The sequence below is a fragment of the Sapajus apella genome, unplaced genomic scaffold (genome assembly GCF_009761245.1).
Source record: "Sapajus apella isolate SASKATOON/1434 unplaced genomic scaffold, GSC_monkey_1.0 scaffold12, whole genome shotgun sequence".
In the NCBI taxonomy this organism is placed as follows: Eukaryota; Metazoa; Chordata; class Mammalia; order Primates; family Cebidae; genus Sapajus; species Sapajus apella.
Genome location: NW_022436952.1, coordinates 35,427,004 through 35,443,255, shown reverse-complemented (window position 1 = coordinate 35,443,255; position 16,252 = coordinate 35,427,004). Strand labels below are relative to the sequence as shown.

The window sequence follows — 16,252 nt, the reverse complement described above, 5'->3', positions numbered from 1 at the left end:
GTGAAAGTCAGTATTTTAAAGAGTCAGGGGAAAGGTCAGGGGAAGGGTGTGAGGTGGTTTTCTCTATGGGTAAATTAGCATCCTCATTTGCAAGAAAGCAGAAGTTGGAAGAGAAAGCTGCTACTTCCCTAACCTCCCCCCTGACCTCAGCAGCTGCAGCCTGGACCTAATTTACGGGGCTGTAAATATCCATGAATGGGCCAGAGTTCCCTGGGGCTCTGGCCGTTGGGTGGGGAGAGCTCTGCTGAACCATAAACCCCTGGGCAGCCTCGTTAATTCTGCTCTGCTCAGCAGCCGGGTAATGAGGCAGGGGGCCTGTAGATGAGCCATGGTAACCCCTACCACCATCCAGAGGGGAGGGAGAGCCAACTGCACCGCACTGCAGCCCTAGCGCACGCGCCTGTGCTCATTTCCCAGGGCTTGTTCTGCCTTGGTAGACTAGGAGAAGACAGGGGGGACCCGGGCGGGAACCCGCTCTATATCCCAGATCTCCACCTTCCTTACCCAAGAGGTCTTCACTCTGGTGGCAGCTGGTTTGTTGGTCCCAGGTGGTGCCTTTGAGGTCCTTGAAAGTACTCACACCCCTCCCTGAGGTTCTGGTCCTGTCTAGATCATGGACAGGGAGGGGGTCCTCCTGGGAGACAGAATTCAAGCCTTGGAGGCAGGGACCAGACATGTATTTGTCCTGGAAATGCAGCTGGTGAAAATTAGACATACGTTATAGACACAAGAAGATAGAGGTATTCCCTTCTTTCTCTCGTGCTTCCCTGCTGCTGGGCAAATTCCGAAGCCTGGGCCTGGCTCGCGGGCCGGCAGCTGGGAGGGGAAGACAGAGTGCTGCTGTCCTGGGTGCTGAGCAGGCCAATCCCAGCTCCAGCGGAGTTTGCTCCCTGAGAGCTCAGCTCAGCGGCCCCATTAGGCCAGTCACGGACTCCTCAGCCTCTCCTGGGGCCTGGTGTCCCCAGTCAACTCTCAGGCTGGGCCTGTTGCCCACAGACTTCTAGCATTGCTGGAAGAATCCAGCACAGTGTCAGCTGCTTGGAGAGCCTGTGCTACTCATGGGACGAAAGCGAAAGGCTGGTTCTGAACCAGCAGCAAAGGGAAACGTGACTCTGCTATGGACTCATGCCTTGTTCCCAAAGAGTGTTCCATGGAGCATTACTGTGAAAAAATGCTACGACCAGAGGTCAAATAAGTTTGAAAAATGCTGGGCTGAACAAAATCAGACATGTTTCTCCAATGTAAGACTTTGCATAATGACCCCCCAAGAGCGTTTCCCAGTTGTAGGACCACAGAACCCTATTTCAGGTACCAGCTTGAGCCTGGTATTCCACAGAACACACATGGGGAAACCCTTAACAATCAGTCAGGCATGGTGGCTCACATCTGTAATCCCAGCACTTTGAGAGGCTGAGGCAGATGGATCACTTGAGGTCAGGAGTTTGAGCCCTGCCCGGTCAACATGGTGAGACCACATCTCTACCAAAAATACAAACATTAGCCGGGCGTGGTCGTGGGTGCTATAGTCCCAGCTACTCGTGAGGCTGAGGCAGGAAAATCGCCTGAACCTGGGAGGTGGAGATTGTGAGCCAAGATTGCACCGCTGCCCTGTAGCCTGGGCGACAGCTTGAGACTCCATCTGAAAAAAAATAAAAATAAACTAAGGGACTATGTTTCATTCAACTGAACAAGACAGAGAAAAGCAAGGGAGGGCAAGGTGGGACCAGCCAGCACAGTGGAAGAACCCTATTTCTGTCTTGACTGCAAACTGTCTCTCTGACCTGGGCCAGTTCATTTTGCTCCTTTTGCCCTCTGCACCTGTTTCCTCATCAAACGAGTGTGATGCCTGGGCCACAGTTGATCCTTAGTGAATATGTGTTAGGTGGGCACCTAAGAGGATTGGATGAGGGTCTCTCACACTCTCTTTAGCTGCACTACTCTAGTGATGGGAGAGAGTACAGGCTCTCACACCTCTGCCTGGGAGTGAATACAGCTGCACCAATGACCAGCTGTTCACACTTGGGCAACCCAGCTCTTGGTGCCTCAGTTTCCTCTCCTGTAAAATGGAGCTCACAGTGGTATCTACCTGTTAGGGTTGCTGTGTGGTTTAAATTGGGAGGACCACTCAAAGTGACCAGGTTATGACACTTTGAGAGAGAAGGAGCCGCTGTAAATTGCACTCAAGGCCAGGCATGGTGGCTCATACCTATAATCCCAGCACTTGAGGAGGCCAAAGTGGGAGGATTGCTTGAGGCCAGGAGTTCAAGACCAGCCCGGGCAACGTAGCAAGACCCTATCTCTACAAAAAAAAAAAAAAAAAAAATTTTTTTTTTTTTTTTTTTTTTTGGACACAGAGTTTCACTCTTGTTGCCCAGGCTGTAGTGAAATGGCGTGATCTCGGCTCACTGCAACCTCTGCCTCCTGGGTTCAAGCAATTCTCCTGCCTCAGTCTCCTGAGTAGCTGGGACTACAGGTGTGAGCCACCACGCCTGGCTAATTTTTGTATTTTTAGTAGAGAAGGGGTTTCACCATGTTAACCAGGATGGTCTCAATCTTGGCCTCGTGATCTGCCTGCCTCAGCCTCCCAAAGTGCTGGGATTACAGGCGTGAGCCACCGTGCCGGCCCCCCCAAAATTTTTTAAAATTAGCCAGGTATGCTAGCACATACCTGTGGTCCCAGCTACTCAGGAAGCCAAAGCAGAAAGATTGCTTGAGCCCAGGAATTCAAGGCTATGGTGAGCTACAGTCACACCACTGCACCCCAGCCTGGGCAACAGAGCAAGATCCTGTTGTTTTTTAAACAACAACAATAATAATTATGCTTGGACAGCAGGTATATGCCAGGACTTTCACAGAAAAACCAGGCTGGGTGGTGGACTGAGGTTTCAGTATCGGGGGTGCCCGATACACAGCAAACGTTCCACACATATCAGCCCTTACCATGTTGCTGTTCACTGGGATCGTATGCAGAAAGCCAGCACATGAACTAGCTCTGAGTGGAGCTGCCCTGTCTGAGGCAGGCTGGGGACTGCTCTAGTCCCTCCTCAGCACCTCTGGGCCTGAGAGGCCCCGCAGTCCCTAGAACTCTGCAGCGAGTTTGAAAACTACTGACTTTCCTCCCGGCTCTCCTGCACTGCCATTTCTGATTCCCTGACCTGCTGCCCCTCTCCCCAGTGTGGCCAGGCCCCTTGGACAGCACAGATGTGAATGGCCCCAGCCCTTCCTCACTCCCCTGTGGAATTGCCTGCTCTTATCCCAGATGTCCTGTAGCCCCTTAACCGTGCAAAGATTCTGATAGAAGATCGGCTGCCCCCATGGGTTGTGGATTTCTCATTTCCTACCCCCCGTTTCCATATGGCACACTTATGTGCACAGGGCGAGTGGCCTCTTTACATCTCCCTGAGAAGAGTTTCTGCTTGATTGATGGAGAAACTGAGGCAGGGTGGTTGAAAGAACTACCCAAGATGGCACAACAGCTGCGAGTGGAGCCTCCCCCTGGAACTCTCTTCCTCCCCTTGCCCCAGATGACAATACAGAGAGAATCCAGTGGGTCAGCTCCCCCACCTAGGTGGGCTGAGCACCCCAGGAAGGGGTCCAGCATGGAAAGCAGGAGATGGCAGAGTGTGTGTGAGGCCTCAGGCTGGGGCAAGCTGTGACCTAGAGGATTAGGGTCGGATGCTGGGTGCTGGTGTGATTAGAGGCGAGGCAGGTGGGCGGCCGGCTCCTCCGTGCGCCTGTGTCCTCCTGCTCAAGCTGAATGTGGATGTGGCCGCCCCTCCCTCCAGGACGCTGAGCCCTATTCAGGAGGCCGCCCAGGCTCCTGGCTCCCCACTGGGCCCTTGCAGCCCATTCACAGCCCACATTCTAACAGCTGCCATGACCAGCCCCAGAGCAGCCCGGGTCAGGCCGCCCAGACCCCATCCTGAGCACCTCACTACCATTGTGGGTGAATCCGGGTCACAGAGTGCCTGGGGGAGGGGAGCTTCATGACCAGTGGCACGGTATTAACAAGGAAATTGCGTTGATAGGGCTTGTTTTCCCGAAAGCTCCAAACCACACTTTAATCTCCCTAGAGATCCCAGTCCCATCCGCCTTAAGCAGGCTGTGAAGAAGGTGGAAGGGGAGAATGCATGCCCAGAGAGGGTCGGCCACACCTCCATCACAGTGGGGTGCTCCCAGGTTTGCAGCAAGTGAACCTGGTCTGGTCTGCTAGCCCGGACCCTGGGGAGCTGCTGCCCTGCAACAGGAAGGTACCCACTTTATAGATGAGGCAACTGTGGCTCAGGAGTTTACTATAAATTTCACAAACCCTGGTTAGTGGCGGACATAAGCATGAGGTTTGCCTTGTCCCTTGCTGCCCCTGAGTGAGGGGTGCAGCCTCTGTTAGAAGCTCCCAGCTTCCTTCTGGGGCAATGGGACTCACTTCTCTCCTGCTTTCTGGGCACTCACGCTCTCTCTGGCTCTCTCCCTGGTTCTTTCTCCCTTTGCCCCTTTCTCTCTCCCCCACGCCCCACGCCCACTGTCAGCGCCTGCCCTTGCTCTCATCCTCCCAGGGGTGGGGGTCGAAAGGTGCCCTGTGCATTCACGGAGCCCAGGCAGCCGGCCCATTGCTGCCCCTCCCTCCCCCAGACATCCTCTGGGCATCCCTGAGGCCTCATTATTAGGGTAGTGGTGACCCCCCATTGTCTGGCCTGTCTGGCCCTGCCATGAAAGGTAGAGTTTTGGCAGAGAACCGAGGCTCGGCCTGATTCCAGCTTGTTCTCTACTGTCTGGAGCCTGTTACTATGCTCAGGGCAGGGCAGGCAGGCCCTGGTGGGGGGTGGGGGCTTGAGGAGCCACAGGGCAGCCCCTGTCACTAGGACAACAGCAGGGAGCCCTGGAGGGGAAGATGAGGGGGAGAGCAGGTGGTTCTTTGTCTGGAGCTTGATCCCAGTCCCCCCACCACCACACCCCCACCCCACGGCCCTCCCCAGCCAGGAAGGCAGCCCCTAGGAGGGGATTGGTGCCTGCTCCTGGGGCAGGCAAAGCCACTGGGCTCCCTCCCCCAGGCCGAGGCAGAAGAGACTGCACAAGATGAGCCACTGACCTTGGCCCCCCTGCAGCGCCCACTGTGGGGCTTCCCAGGACTCCACCTGCTCCTTCTCGGCCTGCATCCCCCTCATCTGACCACTGAGCACAGGAGGGCCAGGCTACTGAGACCCTGTGATGGAGTAGGGGTTGGCCCAGGTGGCTTGCAGAGATGGGAGGGGTCCCAGGCACCAAGGAAACGGCCCCTCCCTGGCTGCCATTGCCACACCACCCCTCCAGGCTCCATTCCCTTAGCTGAGCAGTGAAGGAGGTCAGAGCTGTTGCTGTCCAGGGCTCTTTCCTGCTTTTAAGGATCTCTGCCTACGCTAGGGCTGTGAGACTCCTAAAGCCCCTTCTTCTATTGGGCCCACACTCACCTCTTTGGTCCTTAAATTTTGTGTCTGGGCAGCAGAGCCGGCCCTGGAGCTGGAGGTCAGTGGCACCTGTCCATGGCTTAGAGGAGTGCTCGGCCGCCTGGACGTGGAATCCTGGCCCTGCCGCTTGCCAGGCAAATCACTTCACCTCTCTGGGCAACTTTTCTGTGCCTCTATTTCCTCATCTGTAAACAGGGACATCGATAGGATCTGCTGCATAAGGTCGTTGTAGGGGGTCAAAGACATTATATCCATAAAGTGCTTAAAACGGTATTTGGCTCTGGGAAAACACTCAGCAAATATTAAGTGTTTTTATTCTTCAAGTTGGTTACTGAGCAACGAGTAGGGAAGTTTCCTGAAATACTTGATGTTGTGAACCAGAGAGATGTCATCCCTGAATCCTGGTATTTTGGCTTGAAGGTGGAAGATGTACAGGTTTTAAAATATGCCTCGGGGTCAGGTGCGGGGGCTCACGCCTGTAATCCCAGTACCTTGGCAGGCTGAGGCAGGAGGATTGCTTGAGTGATTGAGATCAGCCTGGGAAACACAGAACCCATTGCTACAAAAAGTCTTTAAAAATTTAAAAACTAGCTGGTTGTGGTGGCACACAACTGTGGTCCCAGCTACTTGAGAGGCTGAGGTGGGAGGATTGCTTGAGCCCAGGAGGTCGAGGCTGCAGTGAGCTATCATGGCACCACTTCACTCCAGCCTGGGTGCTGGAGTGAGATCCTGTCTAAAACAAAACAAAACAAAACAACACAACAGACCTCATTGGAGACGTCTGTCCTTGTTGAATTCTGAGGAGAATTGAAATGGCCCATGACTGGGACTCCTGACTGTGGCTCTTGGAGTGTCTCAGAAATGCTGCACACAGAATCCATTTTCCTAAAATAGCCTTCATTGACCATCTAGAAAGGGGGAAACATGGGTTTGGTATTCCAGACTCCCTCATCTCACACATGCACACTCCCATGTCTGTTTGCCTTTTAAACAACTCACAGCCACATCTCCAGGAGGCAGGGGAGTCTTATGTAGGGAGGTATCTGGTGAACAGGAAAGCTCCTGGCACCCAGGAGATGCCTGGTGTTAAAAGTGTTGCCATGGGCCTTGGGTGGGTTCCATGAGGAAAGAGGGACAGAAATGATAAGGTCTCTGGGAGAGGTGACTAAGATCCTGCCTTTTCTAAGTGAACTGATGAGGCTTTTCATGGAAAATCTGTGCCTGTCTGTTCATCTGAACACCCACTGTTTATTCATCCAACAAATCTTGATTGAGTGCTGGTAATGCCAGGCTCTGTGCTAAGCACCGGGTAAGTTTTGATACCGACCTGCGAGGCGCCGTGATCCAAGGAGGAGGCAAAAGCAGTGAGAACCAGTGTGGGCTGGAGGCCCAGAGGTCTGGACAGAGCAGGGGGTGCAGTGAGAACAGGCCACGCCTGGGGGAGCTTCGAAGAGAAGGGGACATCTGAGTAGTCAGGAAGGGTGAGTCGGAGTCTCCCAGGGAGATAAAGGCAGAAAGAAAATCCCAGGCAGAGGGACCCACGTGTGCAAAACTGCAAACCATAAAAGCACGGTGTAAAACACACAGATGCGCAACTCATACTCAGGCGTGTGTGCAGACACCCTCCAAAACAATATGAAAACCAGAGCAGAGTGTCTCGGGGAGCCCGGCCAGTCCTGCCTGCCTGGGTGTGTGGGAGGGGCCGTGAGAGGGCGGCCAGGGGCAGAAGGACTTGCAAGGCGGTGCTTCTTGCTCCCCAGGGCCCTCTGGCATCTCCCCTGGACTCCCTTTGGCCCTGTCCCCTTTCCCTTTGCCAGTCACAGCTGAAATGTCCTCCTCCTGCTGTCCTCTCCCCTGCCCAGGCCCCAGAAGTTTCTCATCTTCCTGGCTCTTCGTTAGCACTTCCCTCTCCATGGTGAGAGGAGGCAGTTTGACTCAGCCTCCGTTTTCTTATCCACATGAGATGGTTGCATTGGGTGATCCTGAAGGTCTGCAGATCCTCTAGGATTCTAAGTGATTGTTGTGCCTATCTAGATGTTTCCGGGGTGTGTGTGTGTGGGGTCCTTGGAAACCTCCCAGACACTGCCTGGGCTTCTGTTGGCCAGGGAATGGGGACTGAGGCCAGTGTGAATGGTGGTGGAGATCGGGGCACCCACATCAGTGTGAAGAGGAGGTGGTGCCCTGCTGACCCTGCTGCTGTCTGCTTTTCCTTCAGTGTGACCCTGGGAACACGGGCTACATCAGCACAGGCAAGTTCCGGAGCCTTCTGGAGAGCCACAGCTCCAAGCTGGACCCGCACAAAAGGGAGGTGCTCCTGGCCCTCGCCGACAGCCATGCGGACGGGCAGATCTGCTACCAGGATTTTGTGAACTTGGTGAGTACTCTGGGGCCCTCGCTACTGGAAGGGACCTATTTGAAGGTTGTGGCTTCCACATATTTAAAGGATTTAGGCAATTAAAAGGATCTGTTGGCCTGCAGCATTGAAAATGTGCAGGCTTCTGCGGGTGAAAGGACACCACCCAGGACTCGTGTTCTCTTTGTCTCTAGGCTCTGCCCTCTGCAGCGCCAGCCCATCCCCAAAGCAGCGCCTGGCAATTTCAGACCCTCGCATTGTGGCAGCAAAGTGTCTGCAGCTGTTGCAGCTCTCATACCCTCAGGCTGCACCTTGCAGAGGAGAGGGGACACACACACACACACACACACACACACACGTACACACACACAGAGACACACATACACACACACACACACAGACACACACGTACACACACACACAGACACACATACACACACACAGACACACACACGTACACAGACACACACACACACAGAAAGAGGGAGAGGGAATGATTAAAATGGATTCTTCTTGTGGTAGCTCTTGCACAAGGCCTGGGATTTTCTCCCTCCCATTGGCCTAGATTGGGCAGTAGGATGGGTAGATTGACTTAAACCAATCATTGCCCCACCCCTGGAGCTGAGAGTAGGGTCAATTCCACCAAAATGAAGGGCTGGGACTAGACAGGGTCTTGGTGGCAGGAGAAGGGGCTGGGGAGTGAGGGCCAGGGGGGTCAGTGCAGCACGTGGCAGAGCCAGAGCTCCGCAGATCTGCTCAGCAGATGCCCTGGGCTGCCAAAGGGGCTGGAGAAGGGAGGCCCATGAGTCCTGCCCAGTGGCCTGATTATCTCAGAGCAGACCCCCCCTCACTGAGAGTTAATGCTGTGCTCTTTCAGTGTCTACTGTGGACTGGGGTTTAGTGGGGTTAAGCAGACAGCATTTTACCCACCACGGGGTGCAGATGACATCTGTAGAAGCTGTGTGAATAAACAGGATGAATACAAAACCCAGAGTTTTTCGCTGGGTTTCCCTGTTGGTGAGATGGAGCTGGTTACGTCTCTTCATGTCACCCGTGGAGGGAGCAAGAGTGAAATGACTTGTGTGAAGCGCCCCAGGTTCCTGGAATTCAAAGGCACCAGTGATGGGGGAGCCGCCACCACTCGAGCCTGTCATTGGGCCTCACGAATGCTCTGATGTGGATGCCCAGGCAGGAGATATGTTTCAACAGCCTCTTAGCTGAGGGCCAGCCTTGGCCCGGGGATTGGCATGTAATTATAGGGAGCTGCTGTGGGGCTTTTGGGAGTGGAGGAATCTACTGCTGTTCAGAGTGGTGCCAGAGAGTAGACCTCATGGAGGGCAAGGGACAGAACTGAGCTGAGCAGGGAGGGGCACAGTCAGGATTCATAGGTTGGGCGGTGGGGGTGAGTCCTGTGACTTGGAGCCCAGTACGGCCACCAAAGGCCAGACCAAGGGTTTGAGCCTGCCCAGGCCCATCCATAGCCCCAGCGCCTGTGTGTTCGCTTGGTCATAGGGCAGAGTAGGGCATGCGGCGCCCATGAGTGCCTTCTCTCCAGCCAGGGGTCAGTGGAGCCTCTGTCTGAGCTCAGGACAGCAAGTTACTTGTTACTGCTGGGATTTCTGTGTTCAAATTCTGCACTGGATCCGTATGAGCAGGGCTGCCGTGGAGAGCAGACAAAGAAGGAACTCAGCAGGGGGAAGCTCTCAGTAGGGCAGAGAGCTGAGGACCTGGAGTCTAGCAAACCTGGGTCCTGGTCTGGCTCTGCCTTTACCACTCACTGGGAAAGAGCTTCTGAACCTGGGTTTTCCCATTTGTAAAATGAAGCCAAAGGATCCCCTCTTCAGGGCTGTTGCAAGGATCAAATAAAGTATTTGAATGTTTTTGATGTCTCTTAATGGTCTTCCACCAGGTAAACTCCTCTGCATCCTTTGTGAGCCTTTACCTGCCAGTCCAGGCAGAGCGAGACAGCCTTTTTCAGAGGCCCTGCAGTGCCTTGCCCGGGCTTCTCTCGCAGTACAGACCACCACACTGCATTACAGCTGAGCAGCCCAGGTAGTCCTGTATGGGTGTGCAGGTTGTATACTGAACAAGGGTGCCTGGCTAAGGGATGATGGAGACTGAAATCTGGCCTGGACTTTGCCCACCAAGGCCTGGCATGGGTGCACCCATCCAGAAGAGACTCCTTTATCTAATTGGCACAACAGCTCCGCATGGGCTAGCATGGACTCTGGAGTCAGGCAGTCTGGATTTGAGTCCTGACTTTGTGGTTTACTAAGTAGGAGTCCTCGGGGAAATTACCCTCTCCAAGCTTCAGATCCCATATTTGTAATGTCGGAATAGTATGGGGCACCAAATAACCACGATGGCACCCTCTCTTGCTGTTTTTACACTTCTGTCTCCCCTCGTAAGCTCCATGAAGCCGAGAGCGTGGTCACGACTGTGCCCAGCACAGCGCTGGGCATGTGAAGGATGTCGGTGGATGGTGAGTGTGTACTCCTGCTGAGCCAGCTCCCACCACAGGTCTTCAGGGCCTCTGGGCCCTGTGTGTGTGTATGAGTGTGAGTTGTGTGCTCTGCACGCCCCTGTGCATGTACATCCTCAGGGACTGGGAGAGGGACAGGTAAGAGTGGCCACGAAATAATCTGACAACATGATTCTGTCTTGGGCTCGCAATGTGCACAAGGACCCTAACCCTGGCTTACATTTACAGAGCTCCTGGGCCATTGAGAAGAACCAAATCCAAGCTTTGTAAGCATGGAGAGGATGGAGATAGGGAATGGTTGGAAAGGGTTCATCTGGGAAGGCCTGCTGGAGGGGGCGAGATTTAAGCTAGATTTTGACAGTGAGAGACAGCAGAGCTCAGGAATGCAAGGGCGGGGGACCATGCCGATGGACTTTCGTACCACCTGACCTGGTCTGAACCTAGATCCTCCTCACCCACCTGCCCTCTGACAGGGCCTCCAACCCCCGTGCCATGATCTGGCCTGGTTCACCTCACCAGCCCATTGGGCTCCTGCCTTCGGGGTTAGCCTGATGTCCACTGCTGGGCCCAGAGTCCCAGAAATACATTGATAATGCCCACACCAGCAACTGTGGGACAGCTGAGATGTGGGGTGGGGAGAGCCATGTCTCTAGGATTTCTCTTTATAAGAAAGGTCTAGAGTTGGCCGTGGAGGGCAGGTAGGAGGTCACAGAGGCCTTGGGAGGCCAGGAGTCAGCAGGGCCACCTCCAGTCTCGGAGTCAGGCTGAGCTCTGAGCAAGGCTGCCACAGCTCTACCCAGGATGTGTCAGGGGAACCTCAGGCCACTGAGGGTAGAGCCGGTCCCCAGGCGGAGCTTTGCAACCAGTCCTCAGGCTTGCTGGGCACTACAGGTCTTGTGAAGGCCATCAGGAGTGGTGACCTTCCCCAGGCACAGCTTGGGTTTTGGCTCTGGGGGCCTTTCTGCAAACCCATCCAACCAAGGGCTGCCTGCCTCTTCCCAAGATTATGTCTGAGGGTGCTACCTCCTGCTCATCGTTGATTCTCACTCGGACTCCACCTCCTCCAGGAAGCCTTCCTTGACCCCCCTTGGGACTGGATTGGGCTCCCTCTTGTGTACTCCCACAGCAGCCATCACTCTGAACTGTGGTTGCTGGTTACTTATCTGTCTTGAGCACCACTGTATCCCTCCCTGTGCCTGGTAATGAGCCTGACACTTAGTAGTTGCTCAATAAATTGTGATGGACGGATGATGAATGAGTGGATGAAGGAAAGAATTATGAACACAAATACGGGCTCTGGTGCCTTACTGGGTGTGAACTTGATGGATTCTAAAGCTCTCTGTGCCTCGGTTTCCTAATCCAATAGAATGGGGATGTTTATAGTCCTTATCTAGTGGGAAGACTGGTGATCATCAAATGAGCCAAAAGACATGAAGGGCTGAGACTAACGCCTGACACCTAACAAGAGCTTGGTGAATGTTGCTTCTTATTAACTATTATGGGAGAAAGGGAAATGCGGGGTCAGGCCTGGTGTGAGGAACACGCTGGCTGGGAAGGGGGTGGGGGCTCCGCTGGATCCCAGCTCTTACCCTCTCCCCACTCCTTTCCTGCACAGATGAGCAACAAACGTTCCAACAGCTTCCGCCAAGCCATCCTGCAGGGCAACCGCAGGCTAAGCAGCAAGGCCCTGCTGGAGGAGAAGGGGCTGAGCCTCTCGCAGCGACTCATCCGCCATGTGGCCTATGAGACCCTGCCCCGGGAGATTGACCGCAAGTGGTACTACGACAGCTACACCTGCTGCCCCCCACCCTGGTTCATGATCACAGTCACACTGCTGGAGGCAAGGACGAGGGTGGGGGTGGGGGTTGCTCTGCCTTGGGGAGTGTTGGGTATGGGGAGAGGACCCGAGAGGCTGACACAGATCATGGGGAAGAGGGACATTCTCCTCCATTGAAGAATGGATGAAGGATCAAATAACAGTTGTAGGCCGGGCATGGTAGGTGGCTCATGCCTGTAATCCCAGCACTTTGGGAGGCTGAGGCAGGCGGAACACATGAGGTTGGGAGTTCGAGACCAGGCTGATCAACATGAAGAAACCCTGTCTCTACTAAAAATACAAAATTAGCCGGGCGTGGTGGCTCATGCCTGTAATCCCAGCTACTGGGGAGGCTGAGGCAGGAGAATTGCTTGATCCCAGGAGGCAGAGGTTGCAGTGAGCCAAGATCACACCATTGCACTGCAGCCTGGGCAATGAGCGAAACTCTGTCTCAAAATAAATAAATAAATAAATAAAAATAAGGGTTGTATTGCTAGACAGACTCGGTTGCAGTAGATGCCAGTGTTATAACCCTGGACTGCAAAGAGATATTCCAAAGTTTATTACCTCAGACAATACTGATTGTAGCCAAATCCCCATAGGACCACTGCCCCCCACCCGCCCCAGAACAACAGCAACAAAAACAATGTCATAATTCCATTGACTTGGGGGATTTAGCCAGGCTGACTCATTAAAGCCAGTTTATTTAGTTCCTCCTCAGGTGGGTAATGTGGACCAGGCATTTGCTCCATTTTCCCACCTGAAAGTCGGAAATAACCAGATCTGCCCTCCCTCTCCCGGGACACCTCTATTTAAAGTGAGAGAATGGCTGTTGGTGCTTTCTGAACACAACAGCATCAGACAAACACATCTGGGAGGGAGTATGAAGAGGTAAATATGGGCTTAACATTTTAAAGAACATTCTCCCCTTAGGGAATCCTCTGTGCCTATTGTTATGCTAAATTCCACTGCTTATGCAACATCATCCAAAGGTACCACTTGCTGTGTTAGTGCCCATGTGTGATGAAACTCAATTCTTTTGGCTCCTCCACTCAGGAACCTGTGCAGCCCACCCTAGCTCCAGCTCCTGAACGATGCTTGGCTTCGCTTTGGGATTTTATGATCTCCGCTGTTTCCGTTCCAAAGCCACGGGCCTAATTACCACCTCTGCATATGTTCTTGTAAAGTTCATGCCTCATCAAATGGCAGGATCGTTAAGCTTGGCGGCATCCTTCTTCTTTTTCTAAATCAGAATATCTGGTCTGCAGGCCAGCGTTCCCTATTTGTTGTTATGGCTTCATCCAAGTACATGTTGAAGTTGCGATTTTTCTGAGATATCCTTGGACTCGTTCTTCAAGTGCTTACTGTGTTGGTCTATTTATTAACTTCTATTTGAGGCCCCATAATAACGAGATGCCTTGGAAGCAGGATTTGCTGCCAGGCCACCTGCATGGTGCTAGGTGGACAGAACGGCTCCTCAGAGAGCCCAGGAGAATACAGTTGCCAGGGGCCTAAGCCATTCCCAGGCCGAGTCCACTAATTATAGCTTCCTTCTCTAAGTGTGTGCCGGGCAGGGGACTGGCTTTTTGTGTAGTTTATCACTTTTAAACCTCATGCCACTCTGAAAGTCTAGGCATTGGTACCCTTTCCAGATAAAGAAACTGAGGGCCAGAGACTTCAGTTTTCCCAAGCTGATCAAAAGGAGTGGATTTTGTGTCCAGACTGGTTCAGATGAACCTCAGCTATGTAAACTCAAACCACCAATCTAGAAGAAACTGGGAAGTGCTCAAATAGCTGAAGTAACTACCTCAAAACCCTTGTGCTATAAAACCCAAGGCTTTTGTCTTCTCTACAGTTCTGGTAACCTGGCTTTCGGATTCCATAATGAATGGAAAACAGGAGGGACACGGTAGGAAGCCATGAAGGGGTCCACTACCAGCAAGCAATAAGAAGTAGTAGCCGGCAACCTGGCAGGGAAGGAAGAGACAAAAGTTTAAAACAGACCCGAATCTTAAATACAAGAATTAGCTGAGTGTGGTGGCTCACACCTGTAATGCCAGCACTTTCAGAGGTCAAGGCGGGAGGATTTCTTGAGCCCAAGAGTCTGGACAACAAAGTGAGACTCTGTCTCTACAAAAAAAATCAAAAAATTAGCCAGTTATGGTGGTGCATGCCTGTGGTCCCAACTGCATGGGAGGTTGAGGCCGGAGGATCGCTTCAGCCCAGGAGGTTGAGGCTGCAGTGAGCTGTGTCCATGCCATAACACTCCAGCCTGAGTGACAGAGCAAGACCCTGTCAAAAACAGGAAAAAAAAAAAAAAAAAGAAGAGAAAAGAAAAAGGAATACAAGAATTTGGGGCCTTGGCCAGATGTGGTAGCTCACACCTGTAAGCCCAGCACTTTGGGAGGCCAAGGTGGACGCATCACTTGAGGTCAGGAATTCAAGACCAGCCTGGCCAAGATGGTGAAGCCCCATCTCTACTAAAAATACAAAAAGTAGCTGGGTGTGGTGGTGGACACCTGTAATTCCAGCTACTTGGGAGGCTGAGGCAGGAGAATCGCTTGAACGTGGGAGGTGGAGGTTGCAGTGAACCAAGATCGTGCCACTGTACTCCATCCTGGGCCACAGAGCAAGACTGTGTCTCAAAAAAGAAAAAAAAAAGAGTTTGGGGCCTTGAGTGTACAAGCAAAAACACTATCCTGGCTGGGCGTGGCGGCTCACGCCTGTAATTCCAGCACTTTGGGAGGCTGAGGCAGGCGAATCATTGAGGTTAAGAGTTCAAGACCAGCCTGGCCAATATAGCTTTAGTAGAAACTTCGACGCTACTAAAAATACAAAAATTAGCCATGCGTGGTGGCAGGTGCCTGTAATCCAAGCCACTCGGAAGGCTGAGGTATGAGACTTCCTTGAACCCGGGAGGCAGAGGTTGTGGTGAGCCGAGATCATGCCACTGCACTCCACCCTGGGTGACAGAGCAAGACTCTGTCTCAAAACAAAACAGAAACAAACAAAAAATGCTATCTTCCTGGGGTTATTGGAGAAAATATCACTCTTATAGCCCAGATCAATACCTGAGATATTCTTAAACAGTTATGCGTATGCCCTGATGAAGAACACAGGGACTTAAATGATACATTTTAAAAGGAGTTCCAGAAAAAAAAGAGTGAAGATAAATACCCTTTTAGAGATTAAACAAGTACACTCTGTCACCTGTGCAAAGTCAACTGTGGAATGTCGCCGAGATGCAGAGAAATTGGAACCCTTGTACACTGTTGGTAGGAAAGTAAAATGGTGCAGCTGCTATGGAAAATAGTCTGCCGTTGCCTCAAAAGATTAAACATAGAACTACTGTATGATCCAGCAATTCCACTGCTGAATATATCCCAAAAGAATTGAAAGGGACTGGAAGAGATATTGATACACTCATATTCATAATACTGTTCACAACAGTCAAAAGGTAGAAGAACCCAAGTGTCCATCAGTAAATGAATGGATAAACATGATGTGGTCTATGTTTATAGTGGAGGCCGGGCGCGGTGGCTCACGCCTGTAATCCGAGCACTTTGGGAGGCCAAGGCGGGTAGATCACCTGAGGTCGGGAATTTGAGGCCAGCCTAACCAACATAGTGAAACCCCGTATCTACTAAAAATACAAAAATTAGCTGAGTATAGTGATGTGCATCTGTAATCCCAGCTACTCGAGAGGCTGAGGCAAGAGAATCACTTGAACCAGGGAGGTAGAGGTTGCAGTGAGGTGAGATCACGCCACTACACTCCAGCCTGAGTGACAGAGCGAGACTCCATCTCAAAGAAAAAAAAAGGAAGGGAAGGCTGGGTGCAATGGCTCACACCTATAATTTCAGCACTTGGGGAGGTAGGAGGATCACTTGAGCCCAGGAGTTCAAGACTAGCCTGGGTAATATAGGGAGACTCCGTCTCCACAAAAAGTGCAAAAATTAGCCAAGCATGGTGGCATGTGCCTGTAGTCCTGGCTACTCAGGAGACTGAGGTGGGATCATTTGAGCCTGGGAGGTAGAAGTTGCAAGCTGAGATTGCGCCACTGCACTCCAGCCTGGGCAACAGAGTGAGACCCTGTCTCAAAAAAAAGGGAGGGGGAGCATTCTGACACATGCTACAACATGGATAAATCTTGACCGTAT

The 16,252-nt window shown here is 52.5% G+C and overlaps 1 protein-coding gene across 3 annotated transcripts in view; it reads left to right on the top strand.

The window, feature by feature from the left end:
• The window catches only part of RHBDL3 (rhomboid like 3), a 58,975-nt gene that overhangs the window by 10,531 nt on the left and 32,192 nt on the right, over nt 1–16,252 (top strand). For all 3 annotated transcript variants that reach the window (XM_032280915.1, XM_032280914.1, XM_032280916.1), the window contains 2 exons: nt 7,657–7,815; nt 11,892–12,116. In XM_032280915.1, the coding sequence (XP_032136806.1) occupies nt 7,657–7,815; nt 11,892–12,116 (384 nt within the window). The remainder of the gene's footprint in view (nt 1–7,656; nt 7,816–11,891; nt 12,117–16,252) is intronic.